This window comes from Oncorhynchus kisutch, unplaced genomic scaffold (genome assembly GCF_002021735.2).
Source record: "Oncorhynchus kisutch isolate 150728-3 unplaced genomic scaffold, Okis_V2 scaffold1890, whole genome shotgun sequence".
NCBI classification, from domain to species: Eukaryota; Metazoa; Chordata; class Actinopteri; order Salmoniformes; family Salmonidae; genus Oncorhynchus; species Oncorhynchus kisutch.
This window is the reverse complement of record NW_022263835.1, coordinates 924-25,800: the sequence shown is the minus strand read 5'-3', so window position 1 is coordinate 25,800 and position 24,877 is coordinate 924. Positions and strand designations below refer to the sequence as shown.

At 40.6% G+C, this 24,877-nt stretch overlaps 1 protein-coding gene and 1 long non-coding RNA gene across 3 annotated transcripts; both read left to right on the top strand.

Moving 5' to 3' along the window:
* Nucleotides 1–403: 403 nt before the first annotated feature.
* Nucleotides 404–4,348, top strand: LOC116368219 (gelsolin-related protein of 125 kDa-like). The gene is made up of 3 exons (XM_031819149.1): nt 404–514; nt 1,916–2,494; nt 2,654–4,348. Exons 2-3 carry the CDS (start codon nt 1,939–1,941, stop codon nt 2,947–2,949), a joined length of 852 nt encoding a protein of 283 aa, XP_031675009.1. The 5' UTR covers nt 404–514; nt 1,916–1,938; the 3' UTR covers nt 2,950–4,348.
* Nucleotides 4,349–8,201: 3,853 nt separating this feature from the next.
* LOC116368218 (uncharacterized) lies at nt 8,202–24,168 on the top strand. Of its 2 annotated transcripts, XR_004208493.1 has the most exons (5): nt 8,207–8,284; nt 8,766–8,867; nt 9,230–9,571; nt 16,289–17,412; nt 23,943–24,168. It is a non-coding gene; the product is annotated as an uncharacterized LOC116368218 (long non-coding RNA). The 2 variants fall into 2 exon arrangements; XR_004208492.1 differs by lacking the exon at nt 8,766–8,867 and having other exon boundaries at nt 8,202–8,284.
* Nucleotides 24,169–24,877: the final 709 nt, after the last annotated feature.

Here is a 24,877-nt window from a genome sequence, read left to right as displayed (position 1 = left end):
AACTATAGCAGGGCGCTTTCGACACGCACCCACTACTTTCCTTTCAGCACAAAATAAATATGTTGCTTAAGAGTCAGAGAGTGTACGGTGCTGCAATTGTACTGGGAATCATGTTCCTGACTGCCCGGAGTGCCCTGTGAGGGTGAAGGAGGTTGCAGTAGCTGTCCAGTAGGTCTCCTATGCAGAGTCAGTGCACGCTGTTGAAGGAGAAAGTGGAAATGAGGAGGAATTGGCAGTGGATTACACCGTAGCCACCTGTTGAGAGATCCTGAAACACTGATTTTAAAGGTGGATTATGTTGCTTTCACTGCGCATGTGTTAAATTTGCCAAACTAAGAAGAATTCTTAGGTTTCATCCCATCCAGCAGGTGGCGGTAATACACCATTGTCTTATATATTCCGCCCTTAAAGAAGAAGAACGCATCCGGAAGTTTACATCGTTGGTTTTTAGCCTTGCGTGTTCTTACTCAGTCAAACAACTGTCGATAAAGACTTTTAGCCACAACGTTTGAAGGTGAGTTTGTGATATGTTGAACTAATTAAAGCATGACTTCCATTGACAATCGTCGGTGATAGAGCAAATGGTGTAATAGCGGGTACCGAGGGCCAATAACGTAGCTATCTACTGTTAGCGTTAGCTACGGAGCTTGTTTTCTTACTAGCGGCTGGACACATGACATTTTTAACAACGCTTTTTTCTGATTAAAAACTAGTTCATTGCATCCGCCGTGGAGCCCAGTTTAATAATATGCCCATATTTCCCAACTACTTGCTGTCAATTTGAAGTAATCACGAAAGAAACAGGCCTTATTGTAGGGACATTTTCACCCTGCCAGCTCCTATTAGTTCTATTGAGCACCGTGGCACCAACCCGCCTTCCGAACGTTCTATTCCTAGCTTATTGTTCCACATCACAATGCCTGCTTCGCTATCGTTGGCAATGATACATGCTCACGTTGTTTATAGTTCAAATGTAAACAACAACAAACATACTCATAGAAATCTGAGGTCGGCAGGTTGGTGCGTTGGACTAGTAACCAAAAGGATCGAATCCCGAGCTGACAAGGTAAAAATCTGTCGTTCTGCCCCTGAACAAGGCAGTTAACCCACTGTTCCTCGGTAGGCCATCATTGTAAATAAGAATTTGTTCTTAACTGACTTGCCTAGTTAAATAAAATAAATGTAATTATGTAAGTCTGGGCAGCGAGCTTGCTTGTTTGTCATCGATCACTAGACCAGAAATATTCCTACGTTTTCATTTTTCCCTACTTTCTCATTACGCTGACATAAGCACAGTTGACACCATCGAGGTGCGGATATTTACTTTCTACACAAGTTGTTTTTTTCCCCCAGTTTCATCTGAGGAACAGATTGTAGTGGTAAAATAAAAAGGATACCGTTTTTTGTTGCCATTTAGGCGAAATTGAATTCTAAGCATCACTCCAGTCAAAACATGCTCTGCGAACATTCGATTCCATTAATTTGCTATGGGCTCGCACTAGTGTTCCAGCTTAGCCAACGTTCTTTTGCTGTTTTTCAGCCTTGGGTGAATTTTGACTCATTTTATTGTCCAGCCTATTACTAGCTGAGAGGCAAAACATATATAGTACAACCATCTTTTTTAGTAGCTAGTTAGCTCACTCAAGTTGAGGCTACCTGGTAGAACTCATGCAGTCTTATTTCACCTCAGAGAAAATACCAGATATACGGAACGAAAACAATTGAAAACAATTGGCTAGGTGTCTCTGGTTAGTTAGCAAGCCAACTCTACCTGTGATGAGAAATGTGGAAGCTAGTTACCTAGCTAGCTCGCTATCTGTGACCTTAGAAAATCAGTGTTTGGAATGTAACTTGACTTAGCAGAGTGAAAATCACCCTCCACTGTATCTGCTGCTTTTTACTAAACCATCTGCAGATCCACCTACCTACTAGCCTACCATGGCTGAACCCAAGTCTATGGAGTCCCCAGGTTCTGGCTGTGGTGTTCCATCACAGAAAAGCTCACAGCAGGGTCCAGAGATGGTGTCAGTGAAGCTGGAGGACTGCAGTCAACCACTGGAAGTCAATGTGATTGTGATAGGGGAAGAGAGAGAACTTAAAGTAGAAGATCAGAAGGTAGAAGTTAAAGAAGAAGAAGAAGAAAAGGTGGTGGACGAAAAGAGAGCAGTCAAAGAGGAGGAGATGGATGTTAAAGAGGACCATAAGGAGATAGAGATTAAACAGGAGGTGGAGGAGAAGAGAGCGGTCAAAGAGGAAGAGATGGAGATTGAAAAGGAACATAAGGATACAGAAGTCAAAGAAGAGCTGGAGGAGAACGCAGTCATCAAGGAGATGGAGGAGAGAGGTGTGAAAGAGGATGAGGAGACCGAAGTCAAAAAGGAGAGAGGACTAGAAGAAGAGGAGAGAGAAATCAAAGACGAAGAGGAGAACAGGGACGTGTCTGATCCAGACCTAGAGGAAGAGGGGGCAGCATTAGATAGAATCACTGACCCAGGTAAGTTCAGGTGTGGAGTACGGAGAGAGGTTTGTGCCTTGGCGGCCACAGGGGATTCTAAAACTCTTATTGTGTGTCTGCTTGCATCAACAAGACTATTAAACCCCCTCCAATGCTCTGTTCATGATTCTAACCCTTTATCTGTCCATATTCCCACAGGAGAGCGCTCCAACCCAGGTTCAGACAGTGAGCCCAGTTCCACAGCATCAGGAAAGCATCACCAACACAGACGGAGGAACTCAAGACAGAAACATCACCACTGCATGGACTGCTTCACTAGTTTCTATGAGCCAGAGGAGTTGAGAAGGCACACTTGTAGGCCCCACCCCTGCTCAGATTGCAGAGGCAGTTCCGTGTGTCCAACTCACGTCATACCACGCAAAAAGACTATCAAAGAAAGAAGACTTACCCCTGTGGTCAATGTGGGAAGAGTTTTCAGGCACCAAGCAAACTAAAGAAACACCAGATAACTCACACAGGAGAGAAGCCTTTCCACTGCTCTGTATGTGGGAAGAGTTTTCCTCTTTCACAGACCTTAAATAGACACCAGCTGATCCACACAGGAGAGAAGCCTATCCACTGCTCCCAATGTGGGAAGGGCTTTAAGCGACCTGATTCCCTGAAAAATCATCTTAGAATACACACGGGAGAAAAGCCTTTCCACTGCTCCCAATGTGGGAAAAGTTTCAGTCATTCAAACTACTTAAAGACACACCAGAGAACTCACACAGGAGAGAAGCCTTACCACTGCTCCCAGTGTGGGAAGCGTTTCAATCAGTCTTCAGATCTAAAGATACACCAGCGAACTCACACAGGAGAGAAGCCTCACAAATGTTTTCAGTGTGGAAAGAGTTTTAGTCATTCAAGCTACTTAAAGACACACCAGCGAACTCACACAGGAGAGAAGCCTTACCACTGCCTTCAGTGTGGGAAGAGTTTCAATCAGTCTTCAGATCTAAAGACACACCAGCGAACTCATACAGGAGAGAAGCCGTATCACTGCTCCCAGTGTGAAAAGAGTTTCAGTCAGTTTTCAAGTCTGAAGACACACCAGCTAACTCACACAGAAAATAGGTCATACCACTGCTCCCATTGTGGAAAGGTTTTCAGTCTGTTGCACCACCTAAATAGACACCAGCAAACTCACAAAGGAGAAAAGGCTCACCAATGCTCTCAATGTAGGAAAAGATTCAGTCAGTCATCAAATCTGAAGACGCACCAGTTAAAGTATCACAGCCCTGACACCGGACAGAGTGCTCTTGCTTTAGAAGAAAGTCAACTTCAAACCACAGAAGTAAAACACATGTAAACATATCTTATGATGTTAAAGGAGCAGAGCAGTTTTAATAAGGTTGAAATAACACTTAAAAATATATATATTTGCCTGGATTTTCAGCCTATTCAGGTGGGATAGAGTTTTTGTTCCAGCGCGTGACATCACAATCTGATCTGACCAATCATATTTTATTTGCATATGTATCCTCTTATATTGAAGAGGTAAGTGGGGTAGGCTCTAGTGCAGGGTTCCCCAACTGGCTGCCCGCGGGTGGTTTTGATTGGACCCCAAGATTTCTGGTAAAAAAAATCTAATAATGTATCATTTTTTATTGTAGGAGATTAAAGACTTTAACACCAGCCAATCAGCTCCAAGTGATTTGAATTTTGAAAATCTGTTCCCACGCATAAGAGATATATATATATATATATATATATATATATATATATATATATATATATATATATATATGTGATCCTATACAAATGTAAGCAAGGTTTGAAATTATGTTTTAATAAAATGTTATCGGTTTGGGCTTCCTGTATTCAATTTGTTCTGGCCCCATGACCATCCTCACGAGAAAAAAATATCTGAATCTCGATGATGATCCATCCCTGTTCTAGAGTCTATAAGCGATCCTATCCACCAATCAGGGCTGTTTATGTAAATATAGTTCCATTTGTGTCAACACTCCCCCACAATCAGACTGAGCATTCCAACAGCTAAAGGAGGCTCAGAGAAAGAAATGGTAAACAATATAGTTGGAGTTATTTTCATGAAATAAACACAGTGATTTATTAGACATAGTGATGATTTACAAATAAAAAGTCTACATTAACAACATTTATAATATAGGTAATATATTCCATTTAGCAGCCGCTTTTATCCAAAGCGACTTACAGCCATGCGTATGGGTGGTCCAGGGACTCCAACCCACTACCCTGGCGTTATAAGCACAATGCTCTACCAACTGAGCTGCAAAGGACCACCTTCCCTGTTATTCTACAGTAGAACAGGGGTTCTTGTTTTAGCTATCACCTCTCCTGTTATTCTACAGTAGAGCAGGGAGTCTTGTTTTAGCTATCACCTCTCCTGTTATTCTACAGTAGAGCAGGGAGTCTTGTTTTAGCCATCACCTCACCTGTTATTCTACAGTAGAGCAGGGAGTCTTGTTTTAGCCATCACCTCTCCTGTTATTCTACAGTAGAGCAGGGAGTCTTGTTTTAGCCATCACCTCACCTGTTATTCTACAGTAGAGCAGGGAGTCTTGTACTAGCCATCACCTCACCTGTTATTCTACAGTAGAGCAGGGAGTCTTGTCTCTGGTCATCTCGATCTCTGCTCAGCATTTACACAATCGATTGTTTTACCACAACCCTGGTAACATGTTATAAACATTCAGTATCCTGTAATAAAGCCTGGATGTCTGGTAATAAATGGTGGTTATTATGGTGGAAGTGAAGGAACAATTTCCTTTAGATTATTGTATAGGGTGACATTTGAACCTGGGTATCATGTTATAAACGTAGCTATTTTATGTACTAAAAATAATGGTGATCAAAGTAGAGGATTGAAAGTGTTGCGTTGGAGTTGTGTTTTAGTATTGTATATTGATTATAAAGCTGGCATGATGATAACGGTGTATTGTAAACATGGTTGTCGCTATTTCAGGACTGAACAAAAAAACAACAGCTTCTGATGTTAGCAGCACTGCAGCAAACAAAACAGCCACACACCTACAGTAACGAGTCTAACTCCCCCTGCGAGCTTGCTTTATCAGTGACTGGCCTGGCCTTTTCATACAGTTTAGCTCTTTCATTCTCTAGTGTTCTGGTAGTGGCAGTAGTCCTTAGGGGAACAATGTATCAAGAATATAATGAATTATTTAATGCTTTATACACAGTGTACAAAGCATTAGGAGCATCTGCTCTTTCTGTGACAAAGAGGACTAGGTGAATCCAGGTGAAAGCTATGATCCCTTGTTGATGTCACCTGTTAAATTCACTTCGATCAGTGTAGATGAAGGGTAAGAGACAGGTTGAAGGATTTTTAAGCCTTGATACAATTGAGACATGGATTGATTGTGTGTGTGCCATTCAGAGGGTGAATGCCTTTCAACGGGGTATGGTAGTAGGTGCCAGGATTGCAGGGGTGTTCATGCTCAACAGTTTCTTGTGAGTATCAAGAATGGCCAACCACCCAAAGGACATCCAGCCAACTTGACACAACTGTGGGAAGCATTACATGGGCCAGAATCATCGTGGAACGCATTCAATAAATCGAGGCTGTTCTGAGGGCAAAATGGGGGTGCAACTCAATATTAGGTAGGTGTTCCTAATGTTTGGAACACTCAGTGTACATTTTATTTACTGGAAAAACATTGAATTGCTAAATACATAGCTCAAATAGAGTCGCCTATAGGAGACCTGACAAGAGGAAGGAGGTTAAGTGTTACATGCCTTTTAAATGCATGACTGAACACCTTGAAATGCATTGGTTGTACTAACTACTCACAGTCAGTGGTGGAAAAAGTACCAAATTGTCATACTTGAGTAAAAGTATAGATACCTTAATAGACAGTTACTCAAGCAAAATGGAAAGCCACCGAGTAAAATACTACTTGAGTAAAAGTATAGATACCTTAATAGAAAGTTACTCAAGCAAAATGGAAAGCCACCGAGTAAAATACTACTTGAGTAAAAGTCTAAAAGTATTTGGTTTTTTAAATATACTTAAGTATCAAAAGTAAAAGTATAAATCATTTCAAATGTCTTATATTAAGCAAAGCAGACACCACCATTTTCTTGTTTTATACATGTAGAGCTAGCCAGGGACACACTCCAACACAAAAGATGCATGTATGTTTAGTGAGTCCGCCAGAACATAGGCAGTAGGGATAACCAGGGATGTTCTCTTGATAAGTGGGTGAATTTCACAATCTTCCTGTTCTGCTAAGCATTCAACATGTAACTAGTACTTTTAGGTGTCAGGGGAAATGTATGGAGTAAAAATTACAATATTTTCTTTAGGATTGTAGCGAAATAAAAGTAAAAGTTGTCAAAAATATAAATAGTAAAGTAAAGTACAGATACCCCCCCAAAAAACTACTTTTAATTAAGTAGTACTTTAAAGTATTTTTACTGAAGTACTTTACACCACTGCATAAAGTTTGATTTGATTGATGACATTACGGCAGTATACTATTTAATAAAAACATTTTCACATGAGGACAAGTGCATTTCTTCCATAAACTTTAAATTGATAACTTGGGATATCAATCATACAATGGGAAGGATCCTATAAATCAAGACTGTGTGAATGCATGTACCTGTCAATGGTGTGCGTACTGGGAGCAGAGTCAGGTGCAGGAGAACAGAGAGTGGTGAACAGGCGCACACTTTATTTAGGCAGGAGAAACCAACAGACGGACGCCACCGCGTCAAAACCTCCAGCCAATTGGCAAAAGTGCAAAACGCGCAAACAGTCACAATAATAATGTACAAACAAATAAACATACCTCGTGATAAAACACGGAACAACCAACACCAGTCTGGCACGTCAAAATACACACGTAACACAAAACAATCTCACACAAAGACATGAGGAGGAACAGAGGAATAAATACATGTAGTGTGATTGGGGAATGAAAACCAGGTCCTGCAGGGCACAAGACAAAACAAATGGATAAATGAAAAACGGAGCGGCGATGGCTAGAAAGCCGGTGACGTTGACCGCCGAACGCAGCCCGAACAAGGAGAGGAGCTGACTTCGGTGGAAGTCTTGACAGTACCACTCTGAATAAATTAATACTGTGCCTTTGGAGATGTGTCTCTGGTCATGAAACTACAATAGAGGCTGGATGTTTAAACAAAGTCAAGAATACTGAATGCCAATAGATTTTTAGATCAATTCTCATCAATGACAACATTCTAGAACTGAGTTATGACTCTTCTAAGTCTGGTATCCGGGGTGATCTGGTTACTGATTAAATCATTAATTAAGTGTCTCTTTCCTTGTAGAATGTTAACAGCGGTCATCATATACCTGTATGGTTATGAATATCACTAGCTAGGAAGTAAAATGCAGTTATTCTAGCTTTTTCTACAAGCTAGCTGACAGCAGATTTGAGGAAAATATAATTGAACATTTTATCCTTTAAAAAAAATGTATTTCTGTTAAGAAAACATGTATTTCATTATACCCCAAAATATTTGTTCCGAATTAAAATGGCCTAGAGGAGTGTCCTAGTTTGACAGTAACAGGGTGTCCCAGTTTGACAGTAACGGGGTGTCCCAGTTTGACAGTAACAGGGTGTCCCAGTTTGACAGTAACAGGGTGTCCCAGTTTGTTCTCTAGTTTACTACCATGCAGTAGGTGGCGGCATGCACATTCAAATTGTGTCAACGCGTTTATACCATAGAATAAGAGATGTAGAACGCGGAAGTTACGTTCCTGATAGTTTTCCTCTCGTTCCCTGTCGATAATTAATCTTAGCTACTCTACAACTTTCAAAGGTGAGTTTATGATCTGTTGAGCTATTTATGAGCGTAAATAAACCCCGACTCCCATTGCAAATCCTCAGTGAAAGTCAAATTTGTGGAATGATGTCTACCAAGGGCAGATATACTTTTAGCTAGCGTGTGTTACCAGCAGAGTAAAAGGCGAAGCATATCACCACCTTTTGTTAGAAGATGTTTATTTAACTAACCTAATATGTACTCTTAAGGAGCCTACCCTTACTCTTAAGGTCCAAGCACCTTATGGTATTTTTAGAAGTAGACTGACTCTGGCAGCCAAAACAGCCATATAAACGTGAATCGATTCTCTATTGCGATACGGTTTTAGAAACATAAAGCCATCTACTTTCATATGACATCAAAAATAATTTCATAAATACAAAATTTACACTGTTGTAACCGGCTTTATCACAGTTGCAGCCGACAGTATTTTTCAGTTTACAACACGTTTCAGGCGGCCTTCTTCCGTTACACACAGGTGCTAGGAGCATGCTAATTAGCACAGGTGGTCCTTCTGTCTTCTGCAAACACGTGCAGTAACATGGAGATATTGCTGTGTGGGAACCCTAAGCCTAGAAAGGTGTGTATCAAAAACTACCCCGTACAGAAGATCCCTTCGTCCAATGACTCTTATGAGTAATTGAATGGAACTGAGAGTCATGATCAAGGGCTAGCCTGAGGCTACCTAGTAAAACCCATGCAGTCTGATTTCACCTCAGAGTAAATAATAGATATACGTTTGGGTAACAATTGGCTAAATGTCTCATTGCGTAGTAAGTCATTCAAGTTAACTCAACCTGTGATGAGAAGTTGTAATTTTAACAACTTGCTATAGCTAGCTAGCTAGTAAGCTACGACTTTAGAAAATGTATTTGGAATGTAGCGTCAGCTAGCTATGTTCAACTCACCCTTCACTGCCTCTTATGACTAAACCACCTACAGATCCACCTACCACATGGGCCTACAATGGCTGAACCCAAGCCCATGGAGTCCCCGGGTTCTGGCTGTGGTGTTCCATCACAGAGAAGCTCACCGCAGGGTCCAGAGATGGTGTCAGTGAAGCTGGAGGACTGCAGTCAACCACTGGAAGTCAATGAGATTGTGATAGGGGAAGAGAGAGAACTTAAAGTAGAACTTAAAGAAGGAGAAGAGTCAAAGAGGAGAAGAAAGAGAGAGGAGTGAAAGAGGAAGCTGAGATACAAGTCAAAGAAGAGGAGAACAGAGAAGTGTCTGCTCCAGATCTAGACGTAGAGGAGCAAGAAGTAGATAGTATCACTGACCCAGGTAAGTTCAGGTGTGGAGTACGGAGAGAAGTTGGTGCCTTGGCGCCCACTGGGGATTCCAAAATGATTATTATGCTTGAATCAACAAGTATTTTAAACCCCCCTTTTTAATGCTCTTACTGTTCCAGAAAGCTTCTGTTAGGCTAATTGACATCATTTGAGTCAATTGGAGGTGTACCTGTAGATTAGAGGTCGACTGATTATGATTAACGCCGATACCCATTGGAGAACAAAAGGGCAGATACAGATTAATCGGCCGATTTAAAAAAATATATATATATATTTGTAATAATGACAATTACAACAATACTGAATAAACACTTATTTTAACTAATATAATACATCAAAAAAATCCATTTAGTCTCATAAATAATGAAACCTGTTCAATTTGGTTTAAATCAGGCAAAAACAAAGTGTTGAAGAAAGTAAAAGTGCAATATTTGTCATGTGAAAAAGATAACGTTTCAGTTCCTTCCTGAGAATATATGAAAGCTGGTGGTTCCTTTTAACATGAGTCTTCAATATTCCCAGGTAAGAAGTTTTAGGTTGTAGTTATTATAGGACTATTTCTCCTTATACCATTTGTATTTCATATACCTTTGACTATTGGATGTTCTTATAGGCACTATAGTATTGCCAACCTAATCTCGGGAGTTGATAGGCTTGAAGTCATAAACAGCACAATGCTTGAAGAGCTGCTGGCAAATGCAGGAAAGTGCTGTTTGAATGAATGCTTACGAGCCTGCTGCTGCCTACCACCGCTCAGTCAGACTGCTCTATCAAATATCAAATCATAGACTTAATTATAATATAATAACACACAGAAATACGAGCTTTAGGTCATTAATATGGTAAAATCCGGAAACTATCATTTCGAAAACAAAACGTTTTATTCTTTCAGTGAAATACGGAACCGTTCCGTATTTTATCGAACGGGTGGCAAGTCTAAATATTGCTGTTACGTTGCACAACCTTTAATGTTATGTCATAATTATGTACAATTCTGGCAAATTAATTACGGTCTTTGTAAGGAAGAAATGGTCTTCACCCAGTACGCAACGAGCCAGGCAGCCCAAACTGCTGCATATACCCAGACTCTACTTGTACAGAACGCAAGAGAAGTGACAGAATTTCCATAGTTAAAAGAAATTCATGTTACCAGACAATATTAAATATGCAAGTTTAAAAATATATACTTGTGTATTGATTTTAAGGAAGGCATTGATGTTTATGGTTAGGTACACATTGGTGCAACGACAGCGCTTTTTTCGCAAATGCGCTGGTTAAATCATCACCTGTCTGGCGAAGTAGGCTGTGATTCGATGATAAATTAACAGGCACCGCATCGATTATATGCAAACGCAGGACAAGCTAGATAAACTAGTAATATCATCAACCATGTGTAGTTAACTAGTGATTGTTAAGATTGTTTTTTTATAAGATAAGTATAATGCTAGCTAGCAACTTACTTTGGCTCCTTGCTGCACTCGCGTAATAGGTTGTCAGTCTGCCACGCAGTCTCCGTGTGGAGTGCAATCTAATCAGCCATAATCGGTCTCTAAAAATGCAGATTACTGTTTGTTATGAAAACTTGAAATCGGCCCTAATTAATCGGCTATTCCGATTAATCGGTCAACCTCTACTGTGGATGTATTTCATGGCCTTCCTTCAAAGTCTGTGCCTCTTTGCTTGACATCATGGGAAAATCAAAAGAAATCGGCCACAACGTCAGGAAAAAAAACTGTAGACCTTCACAAGTTTGGTTCATCCTTGGGAGCAATTTCCAAATGCCTGAAGGTAGCACGTTCATCTGTACAAACAATAGTACGCAAGTATAAACACCATGGGACCACGCAGCCGTCATACTTCTCAGGAAGTATGTCTCCTAGAGATGAACGTACTTTGGTGCAAAAAGTGCAAATCAATCCCTGAACAACAGCAAAGGACTACTGCAATCAATTACAAGCAGGACTACTGCAATTACAAGCAGGACTACTCCATCCAGATGCAGGTGAGATACTTGGGTCATTATATTACCACAATTAAAATGATTTTACAATATTGAACCTATTTGGTCAGAATTCACATATTAAACCTGTATATAGTCACTTGTGAAAGTCTACACACCTCTTGCCCAGTATTCACATTAAGCTGCCTTCAAATTAAAAACATTAAGGACACATGCTCTTTCCATGACAGACTGACCAGGTGAAAGCTATGATCCCTTGTTGATATCTCCTGTTAAATCCACTTCAATCAGTATAGGTGAAGGGGGGGAGACAGGTTAAAGAATGATTTGTAAGCCTTGATACAATTGAGACATGGATTGTGTATGTGTGCCATGGGTAAGACAATATTTAAGTACTTTTGAACGGGGTATGGTAGTAGGTGCCAGGCGTACCGGTTTGAGTCAAGAACTGCAACGATGCTGGGTATTTCCTGCTCAAGTTTCCCATGTGTATCAGGAATGGTCCACCACCCAAAGGACATCCAGCCAACTTGACATGACTGGGCTTGTATTTGTATTTATTATGGATCACCATTAGTTCCTGCCAAAGCAGCAGCTACTCTTCCTGGGGTTTATTATGGATCCCATTTAGTTCCTGCCAAAGCAGCAGCTACTCTTCCTGGGGTTTATTATGGATCCCATTTAGTTCCTGCCAAAGCAGCAGCTACTCTTCCTGGGGTTTATTATGGATCCCATTTAGTTCCTGCCAAAGCAGCAGCTACTCTTCCTGGGGTTTATTATGGATCCCATTTAGTTCCTGCCAAAGCAGCAGCTACTCTTCCTGGGGTTTATTATGGATCCCATTTAGTTCCTGCCAAAGCAGCAGCTACACTTCCTGGGGTTTATTATGGATCCCATTTAGTTCCTGCCAAAGCAGCAGCTACTCTTCCTGGGGTTTATTATGGATCCCATTTAGTTCCTGCCAAAGCAGCAGCTACACTTCCTGGGGTTTATTATGGATCCCATTTAGTTCCTGCCAAAGCAGCAGCTACTCTTCCTGGGCTCCAGCAAAATAAGGCAGTTATGAGATAAAAACATTGCATTTCACAACACATTAAGTGTGTGCCCTCGGGCCACTACTCTATAAATGACTTCAGGCTGCATGTATTTCTGACACACAGTTTTGGATCATGGCCATGTTAGGAGAAGGTCACTGACGGGGTAATACTGTTGACTACTTGTTTGTCTAAAGATCTGTAAATCTTTCTGAAAAACACAACAGCTCCCCATTTGACCCAAGTGTTTCTCCTTGTAAATGTATTAGATTAATATTACATGCATCCCTCCATTGACTTCACACTGCATGCTGAAAGGTGAACACCTCATACCTTTACTGTGGATCACAGAGAGATCCGATACAGGCCAGCACATTATATTGACCTTATTAGTCGAACCATGAGGTCCTCACATTGCTGACACGGTAATAGATTTACAGAAAGAGATGTGACCTGGGAAATAAGATCTGAATTAACCGAGCCAAGACTGGTGGTTTTGTGGATCCATGCCACAAGCATCTGACCTTTCATGTCTAGATTTAGATTTTTACTGGCTGTGACATTTTAATGGATTGATTCGCGTAAAAAGAAATGCTGACATAAGCCAAGCCGCTGGGGTGTCTCAGCCAAACGCCTGTCTGTGGTGATAAGACTAATTTGCGAGCACAGACTTGAGTCGTTTAAAGCACCCTTAAAATGTATTGGATCAAGAGTTACTATCCGATACTCCCAAGGCCCTACTAAAATACGACATATGTACAATAACAATTTTATAAGGACAGTTCACTCAACTGCTTAATGACATCTGTCAGTTAATAACAGTATATCAGGGGCCTGTAACTCTTGTTCTGGAAAGCCCATCCACATGTGGTGCAGGCTTTAATTCCATCCCAGCACAAACACAGCAGGTTCAGCTAAATCAACTTGTTGTGAAAGGTCGTGACACTGATTAAACTGGCCTGGGTTACACTGGGCTGTGGTCCGTCACGTGACCCGAGTGAAGCCGGTGAGGGATGCTCATATTGAAAAGCGATCTGCGCTACTTGGTCATATTGTCAAAGCAGCATGATACATCGTTCAGAAACACAGATATTTTCCATAAAGTACATGTTTGAATTTTCAAACTAGTTTGTATTGGGGAGACAGCCTTTTTATTTTAAAAAAAATCACTTTTGCATGTGTCAACACATCCTACTCATTACCCCACGTAATTAACCTACGTGACCTTTGATTGGAGCCGACTTCACCCTCGACCAGAGTGATATCTTGCAAGGCAGCTTCCAAAATGAATGATTCACTTTTCAAAAAACATCCAGCAAGTGATTTTTGGGGGCCTTTCAGAGTTGTAAAAGTATCTATATTATTATTGGGGGGGGTCAATTTTTGGTAAAGAAAAAAACGAATCACTAGAAATTAAGCTAAAAATGTGTTTAATTTAGGAATTTCAAATTATTACACGAAAAAAAAGATGTGATCATGTCCCAATGTAATCAAGGTATGAAATGATTGTGATTAGTTGTGGTCAGTTTGCAGCTGAATCTATTTGGATACCCCTGAAGGCCCTTCCCTCCACACCAGGGGTATTGTTGTATTATTGTATTATTTTGCTAAACATTTAGTCAACCGGGAGGGGACCTACCTTAAAGGAATACTTAGGGATTTTGGAAATGAAGACCTTTATCTACTTCCCCAGAGTTAAATGATCTCGTAAATACCATTTATTTTTATTTTTTATGTCTGCATGCAGTTTGAAGGAAGTTGCTAACTAGCATTAGCGCAATGACTTGAAGTCTATGGTGTAGCTGCGCTAATGCTAGTTAGCATTGGCTTACAAAACGACCTCTAACCTTCCTTCATACTGGACACAGAGACATAAATGGTATCCATGAGTTAATCTGACTGGGGAAGTAGATAAAGAGCATCATTGCCAAAATCCCGAAGTATCCCTTTTAATTTGTCCAATAGAAATTCTTGTTGATGCAAATCGTTTTCCGTTTGGAGTAAACGGTTTCAGTGGCAAAACGTTTTGCAACAGACCCAACGTATTGCAACTGAATTTGACTAATGAAAACACCCATGTTATTTCTCCCTATTCGCCTCTCCTCTGCCTTTTTCACCCATTTCATTTCCCATACAAGCAGTATGCTACTACCTGAGTAATAGTTCATGCTTGATGAGGCCATGAGGTGACCTGATTCCTTCCTTCCTTCGTGTGTAACATGAGAAAGGAAGTTAGTTACATTAGACATTTTAGTCATTTAGCAGACGCTCTTATCCAGAGCGACTCACAGGACCAATTAGGGTTAAGTGCCTTGCTCAAGGGCACATCAGATTATTTTCACCTAGTCTGCTTGGGGATACGAACCAGCAACTACTGGCCCAATGTTCTTAACCACTAGACTACCTGCCATCCCTAAGTTCCTTTCTAATATTATAAATGTGCATTTGGAAAATATTCAGACCCCTTCTCTTTATACACATTTTGTTCCATTAAAGCCTTATTCTAAAATAGATTTGTTTTAAGTCCTCATTCTACACACAATATCTTGTAATGACAAGGCCAAAAAACTGTTTTTTTTTAGAAATGAGCTCTGAGACAGGATTGTGTCGAGGCACAGATCCAAAAGATGTCTGCAGCATTGATGGTCCCCAAGAACACAGTGGCCTCCATCATTCTTAAATTGAAGAAGATTGGAACCACCAAGACTCTTTCTAGAGCTGGCTGCCCGGCCAAACTGAGCATTCGAGGGAGAAGGGCCTTGGTCAGGAAGGTGACCAAGAACCCGATGGTCACTCTGACAGAGCTTCAGAGATCCTCTGTGGAGATGGGAGAACCTTCCAGAAGGACAACCATCTCTGCAGCTCTCAGGGCTTTATGGTAGAGTGGCCAGATGGAAGCCACTCCTCAGTAAAAGGCACATAAGTGTTGTAGGTTATTGTTCTGATGAAAGGTGAACTTCTGTTGGAACAGACTGAACCAGGTTTTCGTCTAGGATTCTGCCTGTGCTTAGCTCTATTCTATTTATTTTCATTCTATAAAAAAAATCCCTAGTCCTTGTCGATGACACGCAAACCCACAACATGATGAAGCCACCACCATGCTTGGAAATATGAGGAGTGGTACTTCGTGTTGTGTTGTTGGATTTGCCCCAAACATAACGCTTCTTATTCAGGACATAAAGTTAATTTCTTTGTTACATTTTTTTCAGTTTTACTTCAGTGTTTTATTGCAAACAATGTTTTATTCTGTACAGGCTTCCTTTTCAATCTTTCATTAGGTCAGTATTGTTGATCCCTCTTCATTTCTCCAATCACACCCATTAAACTCAACTGTTTCAAAGTCATTACTAGTGGTTAGAGTATTGGACTAGTAACCGAAAGGTTGCAAGATCAAATCCCCGAGCTGACAAGGTAAAAATCTGTCGTTCTGCCCTTGAAAAAGGCAGTTAACCCACTGTTCCTAGGCCATCATTGAAAATAAGAATTTGTTCTTAACTGACCTGCCTAGTTAAATAAAGGTAAAATTTAAAAAATGACCATAATTATCCTATTTACAATTTGTAGTCAATTGTGACACTAGACTAAATGTTTCTGACTTATATCGATGCCACAGGCTGTTTTCAAAGGAATTAGTTTTTTTTAGGGGAAGTCGCTCTTTAGCCCATCCAATGCTCTATTCCTGATTCTAACCCCATATCTGTTCATGTTCCCACAGAAGAGATTTCCAACCCAGGTTCAGACAGTGAGCCCAGTTCCACAGCATCAGGAAACCATAAACAACACAGACAGAGGAACTCAAGACAGAAACATCACCACTGCATGGACTGCTTCACTAGTTTCTATGAGCCAAAGGAGTTGAAGACACACTTGTAGGCCCCAACCCTGCTCAGACTGCAGAGACAGTTTTATTTGTCCAATTTACCTTAAATCACCCCAACAGACTCTAAAAAGAAAGAAAACGTACCCCTGTGGTCAATGGGGGAATAGCAAACTAAAGATGCACCAAGTAACTCAAAGGGAACGAGTTGCTCTTTTTGTGGGAAGAGTTTTCCCTCTTTTACAGACCTTAAATAGATACCAGCTGAGCCACACAGGAAAGAAGCCTTTTCACTGCTCACAGTGTGGGAAGGGTTTCTGATGGTCATAAAATATGAATACACACTGGTTAAAGTATCACAGGCCTGACACTGGACTGTTGCTTTAGAAGAAAGTCGACTTCAAACCACAGAAGTAAAACATGCAAACACATGTTATTATGTAAATAGCATTTACCAACCGCAACTGTTATGTGAAAATAGAGCAGGGGTTCTTGCGTTAACATGAACACTACTTGTCATCAGTACTCAGTATTTACTTACCCTGTATTATCACTTCAATTCTGGGCAACATGTAATAATTTCTTTAGTATCCGGTAAAAACTCTGGATGTCTAACAAATGATGGCACATGGTAATTCATATGTTAGTACCACTGCTGCAAACAAAACATCCACACACCAATGCTAACGATGCTAGTTAACTTTGCCAGCTTGCTCCATCTATGACTGGCCTGTCCTGACCCCTTTTTTTTATAGAGTTTAACTATTTAATTATGTAGCGTTTTGGTAGTGGCAGAAGGGAAGAAGTATCAATACTATATAATTTGCAGCTGCCTTATATATTTTTGATTTATTGGAAAGCCGTTGAGTTGCTGGCTCCATACCTACAGTATCTAACTGACGGCAGCACAAATATAACGTCACTTCCGTTTTAGAAACGCGGGCGGAAGTTTACGTTCCTGCTTCTTTTCGTCGCGTGTCCTTACTCAACCAAGCAACTGACGAAAAGGGCTATTTTTAAAGGTGAGTTTATGATCTGTTGAACTATTTATGAGCGTGAATAAAGTCTGGCTTCCATTATCAATCGTCAGTACAAACCTCATTGGAAGATTAACCGCTACTGAGGGCCAACAACCTATCTACTGTTAGCTAGCTAACGTTAGCTTGTTTTGTTTACTAGCAGTGATGTAGAGGAGCAACAGTCCTGAACTATTTTCCACCACCTAAGGTTTAGCGATAATTTACTTCTGGGTAACCGAGATTAGCTAGAAGTCGACATCACATTTTTTTTCTCATCACTTCAATAGCCCCAATGTAGACCCACCCAAATTTGTTAGTACTAGCAATACTACTTACAGTAGCTACGATTTCAAAAATAAAAGGACTATGTGGACTGTATAGGCTAGTTCCGGGGTGTTGCAGCATCGGTCAGAACACATTTAGGAGATGGAGGTTGATAATCCACGTTGAGGGTATTTATAATAAACACAGTTGCACATGGGGGAAGGGTTGGAGTTGGGGCTTGAAAAGGCCGGTAGCACGGTAAGGTAGTGCAAGTGGGGGTCTAGAAGAGAGACTAGAGAAACGCATGAGGAACACATCAACAAAAGTGCATAAATCATGAAGTAATGCCATATGACTAGGCTTAATATATAGTTACACATGTATGAGACTGCCAGGACTAAACATGACAAAGGAGGGCATTAGCATATCAAACAGGTCATGGTTATACAAACGGGACATATCATAAGCCATAGCTACAGTGCCTTTAGAACGTATTCATACCCATACGAATGTCAAGTAATAAGGGCTAAATTGAGGATTATGGTTATTTGATTTAGCTGAACCCACTGTTAGTGCTGGTATGGAACAAGAGCCTGCACACCATGTGGATGGGCTGTCCAGAACAGGTGTTGCAGGCCTCTGATACAGTGCCTTCAGAAAGTATTCATACCCCCTGACTTATTCCAGATTTTGTTGTTACAACCTGAATTCAAAATGGATTACAGATTTCTCTCACTCATCTACACACAATATCCGATACAAGTTTAAACATGTTTTTAGAAGTTAGCAAATGTATTAAATTTAAATACAGAAATGTATCATTTACATAAGAATTAACACCCCTGATTCAATACATATTATAGTCATCTTTGGCAGTGATTAGAGCTGTGAGTTTTTCTGGTTAAGAGCGTTGCACACCTGGACTGTACAATACTTGCAAACTTCAAGCTCTGGCAAGTTGGTTGTTGATCATTGCTAGACAACCATTTAAGTATTGCCATGTATTGTCAAGCTGATTTAAGTCAAAACTGTAACTAGGAACATTCAATGTCATCTTAGTAAGCAATTCCAGTGTATATTTGACCTTGTGTTGTAGGTTATTGTCCTGATGAAAGGTGAATGTCTGTTGAAACAGACTGAACCAGGATTTTGTCTGTGCTTAGCTCTATTCCATTTATTTTCATTCTAAAAACTCCCTAGTCCTTGCCGATGACACGCATAGCCACAACATGATGAAGCCGCCACCACCATGCTTGGAAATATGAGTGGTACTCAGTGTTGTTGGATTTGCCCCAAACATAACGCTTTGTATTCAGGACATAAAGTTAATTTCTTTGTAAAAAATTTTTCAGTTTTACTTCAGTGCTTTATTGCAAACAGGATGCATGATTTTGAATATTTTTTATTCTGTACAGGCTTCCTTTTCACTCTTTCATTAGGTTAGTATTGTAGAGTAACTACAATGTATTAAACTCCTTGTTTTAGTCACCATTGGCCACTGTGAAATTGCTGAGTGGTTTCTTTTCTCTCCAGCAACTGAGTTAGGAAGGACGCCTGTATCTTTGTAGTGACTGGGTGTATTGATACACTATCCAAAGTGTAATCAATAACTTCACCCTGCTCAAAGGGATATTCAATGTCTGTTATATGTTTATTTTTGACACATCTACCAATAGGTGCCCTTCTTTGCGAGGCACTAGAAAACCTCCCTGGTATGTGGTTGAATCTGTGTTTGAAATTCACTGCTCGACCTTACAGATTATTGTATGTGTCGGGTACAGAGATGAGGTAATCATTCAATAATCATGTTAAACACCATTATTGCACACAGAGAGTCCATTCAAATCAATGTGACTTGTTAAGCACATTTTTACTCCTTAAAAAAAAGTTAGGGACTTGTTGTAAAGGGGTTGAATACTTATTGGCTCAAGACATTTCAGCTTTAATTTTTTAAAATTATTTTTTAAAAAAAGTCAACATAATTCCACTGACATTATGGGCTATTGTGTGTAGGCCAGTGACACAAAATCTCAATTGAATCCAGGCTGTAACAACATAATGTGGGGAAACATCAAGGGGTGTGAATACTTTCTGAAGGCTCTGTACATGCTTAAGTTACTATAGCGACAGGGCAGCAATACAGAATCGTAATACTTCTACACCGTAATATAGGACTATATATTACGATATATAGCGTGTGACGATAAACGTTTATTCCCTTGTCGCAAATCACACTTGACGGCAATATTTTTCGCCAATCGCTTTACGTGCAGTGTGGAAGGAAATTGCCAACACAAACAAACAGGAGAGTGAACGTGACACGGAGCTCGTAGCTAAAAGAGGGGCTACTTCGGTCGCGTGGACGTGGTTTGGGTATGAAAAAAGCCCCAGAAACCCGTCCTCTGCGAAATATGCCGCAGGCCGGTCCCAACAACAGGCTCAAACACCACTAACCTCTTTTACCACCTACCCAAGAATCATGTGAAACAGTACGGAGAGTCTACCGATGAGACCCAAAAAAGTACAGTCGAGTGCTCAAAACAAACCCCCGACTCAAACGTTGCAAGAGGCTTTTGCCCACGGCACACCATATGACAAAGAACCACGAAGATGAAAGGAGATAACAGCTGCAGTTCCAACTTACATCTGCAAAGACATGGCCCCAATTTACACGTCGAGAAACGGGGGTTTCATCAGTGGTGTTAACACACAACTCGACCCAAGGTACCAAATTGATATGTGACACGTATTAATACCAAAACGTGCAAAACAGGGAAGCCCCCCAAAATATATTTAAGGCCTATATTTTTGGGTAGTGTTTTCTATTTACTTTTTTTTTATATACACAGTATTTTGTTACATGCTTAATTGAAAAATTGCAAAGGTTCTAAATAAAAGGAGAAATAATCAAATGAGTAACAACCTTTTGAGTTCTAATTTAAAATGTAATAATAGGCCTTTACATGTGGTCGTTTTATATAAACTATTTATTCATTAAATTGACAGAAAATGCTATATCGGGATATGAGATTTTCACCCCGTGGCATCTACAAAGGTAAAGGTAGCATGCTACTTGTATTAGAGACCAGAGGTGATTAGAGTGGAAACAGGTGTGGAGGAAAGGGGTGTGGCCTAAGGTAAAAATGTAGAGTGGATTAGAGAGTGGGAACAGGTGTGGATGGAAAGGGGGATACCTAGTCAGTTGTTCAACTGAATGCCTTCAACTGAAATGTGTCTTCAGCATTTAAACCAACCCCTCTGAATCAGAGAGTTGCGTGGGTTGCCTTATTCGACCTCCCCGTCTTCGGCGCCCGGGGAACAGTGGGTTAACTGCCTTGCTCAGGGGCAGAACGACAGATTTTTACCTTGTCATCTTGGGGATTCGATCCAGCAAGCTTTTGGTTACTATGCTCTAACCTGTGGGACGTGGCCTGAGGTAAAAGGCAGAGAGGTGATTAAAGAGTGGGAACAGGTGTGGAGGGAAGGGGCATGGCCTGAGGTAATTGATCAATTGTAGGCCCTATAAAATACGCATTGCGGAGAACACGGACAGAATCCAGACATTAAAACATTTTTTTTTTTGATATCAAATGTATTGAACTTAGAACGTTCATTAATTTGCCCAAGTTAATCATGAAACTAAATGCATTATTGATTTGTATTGTCATGCAACTTTCTGAAACATCACAGGAATGCCTGTGTGTGGGCTGAGTGAGTGCCTATAGGCTTTGTCTCAGGGCTGACCCTATTTAGTCAACTGGTCCATTGTTTGGCTGTTGGTCGTCTGATATTTCTTTAGTAAAAAAATAAATAATTAATTCATGGTGTCACCTTTCTGATTGGCTCCTGTCTGAGTGGACTGATCCATTGTGGAGGCCGTGGGGATGGTCCAGTCAATCAGTCTAAGACGTGCTACTGTAATTGTGTTATATTGTCAGAACAACACTAATACAACATTGGTTTAATAACATGCACTTTCTCCCACGTTGGATAGCGGTCGCTGTCCGCAGGTCTGAAACACATCAGTGCGCTGTTGAATTGGTGCCTTTTCCTAGACCATGTTGCTATGTGCATAATAGCACAGTTATCCAGCATATAGGTGTTGAACGATTCGGTGGAGTTAGGAAACCCCATCTTCATTAGGTCAATAATCAATAGCCTAACTGTTAAGTTTGGGGCGGCAGGTAGCCTAGTGGTTAGAGCATTGTGCCAGTAACCGAAAGGTTGCGAGATCGAATCCCCAAGCTGACAAGGTAAACATCTGTGATTCTGCCCCTGAACAAGGGTGTTAACCCACTGTTCCTAGGCCGTCATTGTAAATAAGAATTTGTTCTTAACCGACTTGCCTAGTTCAATAAAAGTAAAATAAATCATCCATATATCTCTAGAAATAAGACAGATCCTGCTTCTGTTGCCTGTCTGAGTGTTTGTTTAAAAGCCTACTGATTCCGTGAGCACCAAGCCTCACAACCACACGACGGATAAACTATTTCACAAATGTGTCTGTTTTTAATCTTTGCTGTACTAAAGGCTTTACACTTTCTTTCGTTAGACCAGATCGATTGTTTTTACACTGTTCCAAATTGTCCGGAAAATTATATAACACCCCCCCCCCCCCCCCCCCCCCATATCCTTCTTATTGTTATTCTTATGATCATTATAATAGTAAGTCATGTCATTATCATTAGTAGGCTTAGTACAGCACCATCGATCTGTAGGCCTAAGAGCGCATCCTTAGTCTTAATACCGTCATTTACTAAGGCCTATATTTCAATACGTCTATGTAGGCTACTGTATCAATCATTTATTCATTCATGTCATCACACGAGTCATTCCTGATTTAGAAATGCAATCAAAGCATTTCTGTTTTTAAAATAACAAAAGCGACCATTGAATAATTAGCCTTAAAGCACGTAAACCGTTCCATTTCGGAAATTGCAAATTTCACAAATTAATGCAACGCTTTTTTAGTCTTTGCTGTAATAAAGGCTTTACAACAAAGAAAAACGTGACAACAGACACTCTGGTATGCTTATCATTTGTTTGGTGTTGTTTACGTTGTTCCAAACGGTCAGAAAAAAGTATATTGTAATCTATCAGCACCTGTTTGGCACAATATAATATGCACTCAGTGCTGGCTACTTACCTTTTTTTATAGATCTCCAGTATTTTCCACAACTAGTCACATTTATTCCACATAATCTGACTTCCCCTTTACCCCCTGAGTAACCTGTAAACAATTCCCCCGTTTCGAGTTAATTTGTCACGTCCTCTGCATCCATTTTGCTGTCAAATGTTGCTGTCACGGTATTTGTTATAATCAATGTATTATTGTGATATTGATATGCTTTAGGTCAGCCCCTATTGCTTACATGCGTGAGATGCTTACAGGTTGAGGGAATAAGGAAGGTTTTTGCAAAACAAATGAAGGATTTCGTTAACAACTTTTCAGTCAGAAATGGCTGTAATTATGTTGCAGCTTCAGCAACACGGACGAGGCGATAAACACTGATGTTCTGTGGTGGTCGCTGCAGCAGGGAGGAGAGACAGGGTGATAAACACCCAATTTATTTTTAATAGAGCTCTACAACTGGCAGTCCGGCAGGAGTGCCATGGTCATTTACAAAAATATAAAATGCAACATGTAATGTGTTGGTTCCATTTTTCATGAGCTGAAATAAGATCCCAGAAATGTTCCATATGCATACAAAGCTTATTTCTCTGAAATGTTGTGCACAAAGTTGTTTACATCCCTTATAGTGAGCATCTCTAATTTACCAAAATAATCCATCTACCTGACAGGTGTGGCATATCAAGAAGCTGATTAAACAGCACGGTCATTACACAGGTGCACCTTGTGCTGGGAACAATAAAAGGCCACTCTAAAATGTGCAGTTTTGTCATCCAACATTATGCTACAGATGTCTCAGGTTTTGAGGGAGGGTACAAATGGCATACTGACTGCAGAAATGTCCAACAGAGCTGTTGCCAGATAATTCATGTTAATTTCTCTACCATAAGCCACCTCGAGTTGTTTTGGAGAATTTGGTAGTACATCCAACCAGTAGACCAGGTGTAACCACGCCAACCCAGACCTCCACATCACTGACACCTTCACCTGCGGGATCATCCTGAGAAGGGGGGTGCTGATGTGTATTTCTGAAATTGTTACATGTTGTGTTTTTATATTTTTGTTCAGTATAGTTTCAGCTAGCTATGTGCAACTCACCCTCCACTGTATCTGCCTCTTATGACTATACCACCTGCAGATCCACCTACCTTCTAACCTGCCATGGCTGAACCCAAGTCCATGGAGTCCCCAGGTTCTAGCTGTGGTGTTCCATCACATAGAAGCTCACAGCAGGGTCCAGAGATGGTGTCAGTGAAGCTGGAGGACTGCAGTCAAACACTGGAACTTAATGTGATTGTCAAAGAGGAAGAAGAGGAGACAGAAATCCAAGAAGAGGTGGAGGAGAGAGCAGTCAAAGAAGAAGAGGTAGAGGAGAGAGCTGTCAAAGAAGAAGTGGAGGAAAGAGCAGTCGAAGAAGAAGAAGAGGAGGAGGAAAGAGCAGTCAAAGAAGGAGAGGTGGAGAAGAGAGCAGTCAAAGAAGAAGAGGTGGAGGAGAGAGCAGTCAAAGAAGAAGAAGAGGAGGAGGAAAGAGCAGTCAAAGAAGAAGAAGAGGAGGGTGAAAGAGCAGTCAAAGAAGAAGAAGAAGAGGAGAACAGGGAAGTGTCTGCTCCAGATCTAGAGGAAGAGGAGGAAGTAGATAGTATCACTGACCCAGGTAAGTTCAGGTGTGGAGTACGGAGAGAAGTTGGTGCCTTGGCGCCCACTGGGGATTCTAAAACCCTATTATAGTGCTTCTACTTGTATCAACAAGTATTTTAAAGCCCCCTTCAATGCTTTGTTTCTGATTTTAAAGGTCTTTTCACACCAACTGCGTTACATATTCTGGGAAACTGGATTCTGATTTTTGACACACAAAACCATCAGAGTTGGGGTCAATTCAGGAATCACACTGAAATTCCAATTCTCTTCAATGCTTTTCCATGAGGAAATGTTGAAATTGGAATTAGGTTTACTTTCTGAATTGAAACGGAATTGACCCCAACCCTGAAAACCATTCACAAGTCTGATGCGTTTTCCCCCACACTTTAATTAAATATTTGTTCAACATCAAACGCTGCTGCAGAGAGGAAGGAC

Bases quoted from the DNA above. Each gene is read 5' to 3' on its own strand.
- LOC116368219 (XM_031819149.1), top strand. From the start codon at position 1,939: ATGGCTGAACCCAAGTCTATGGAGTCCCCAGGTTCTGGCTGTGGTGTT. The intron at 2,495-2,653 runs GTAAGTTCAGGT...ATATTCCCACAG, and splicing joins AGATAGAATCACTGACCCAG to GAGAGCGCTCCAACCCAGGT.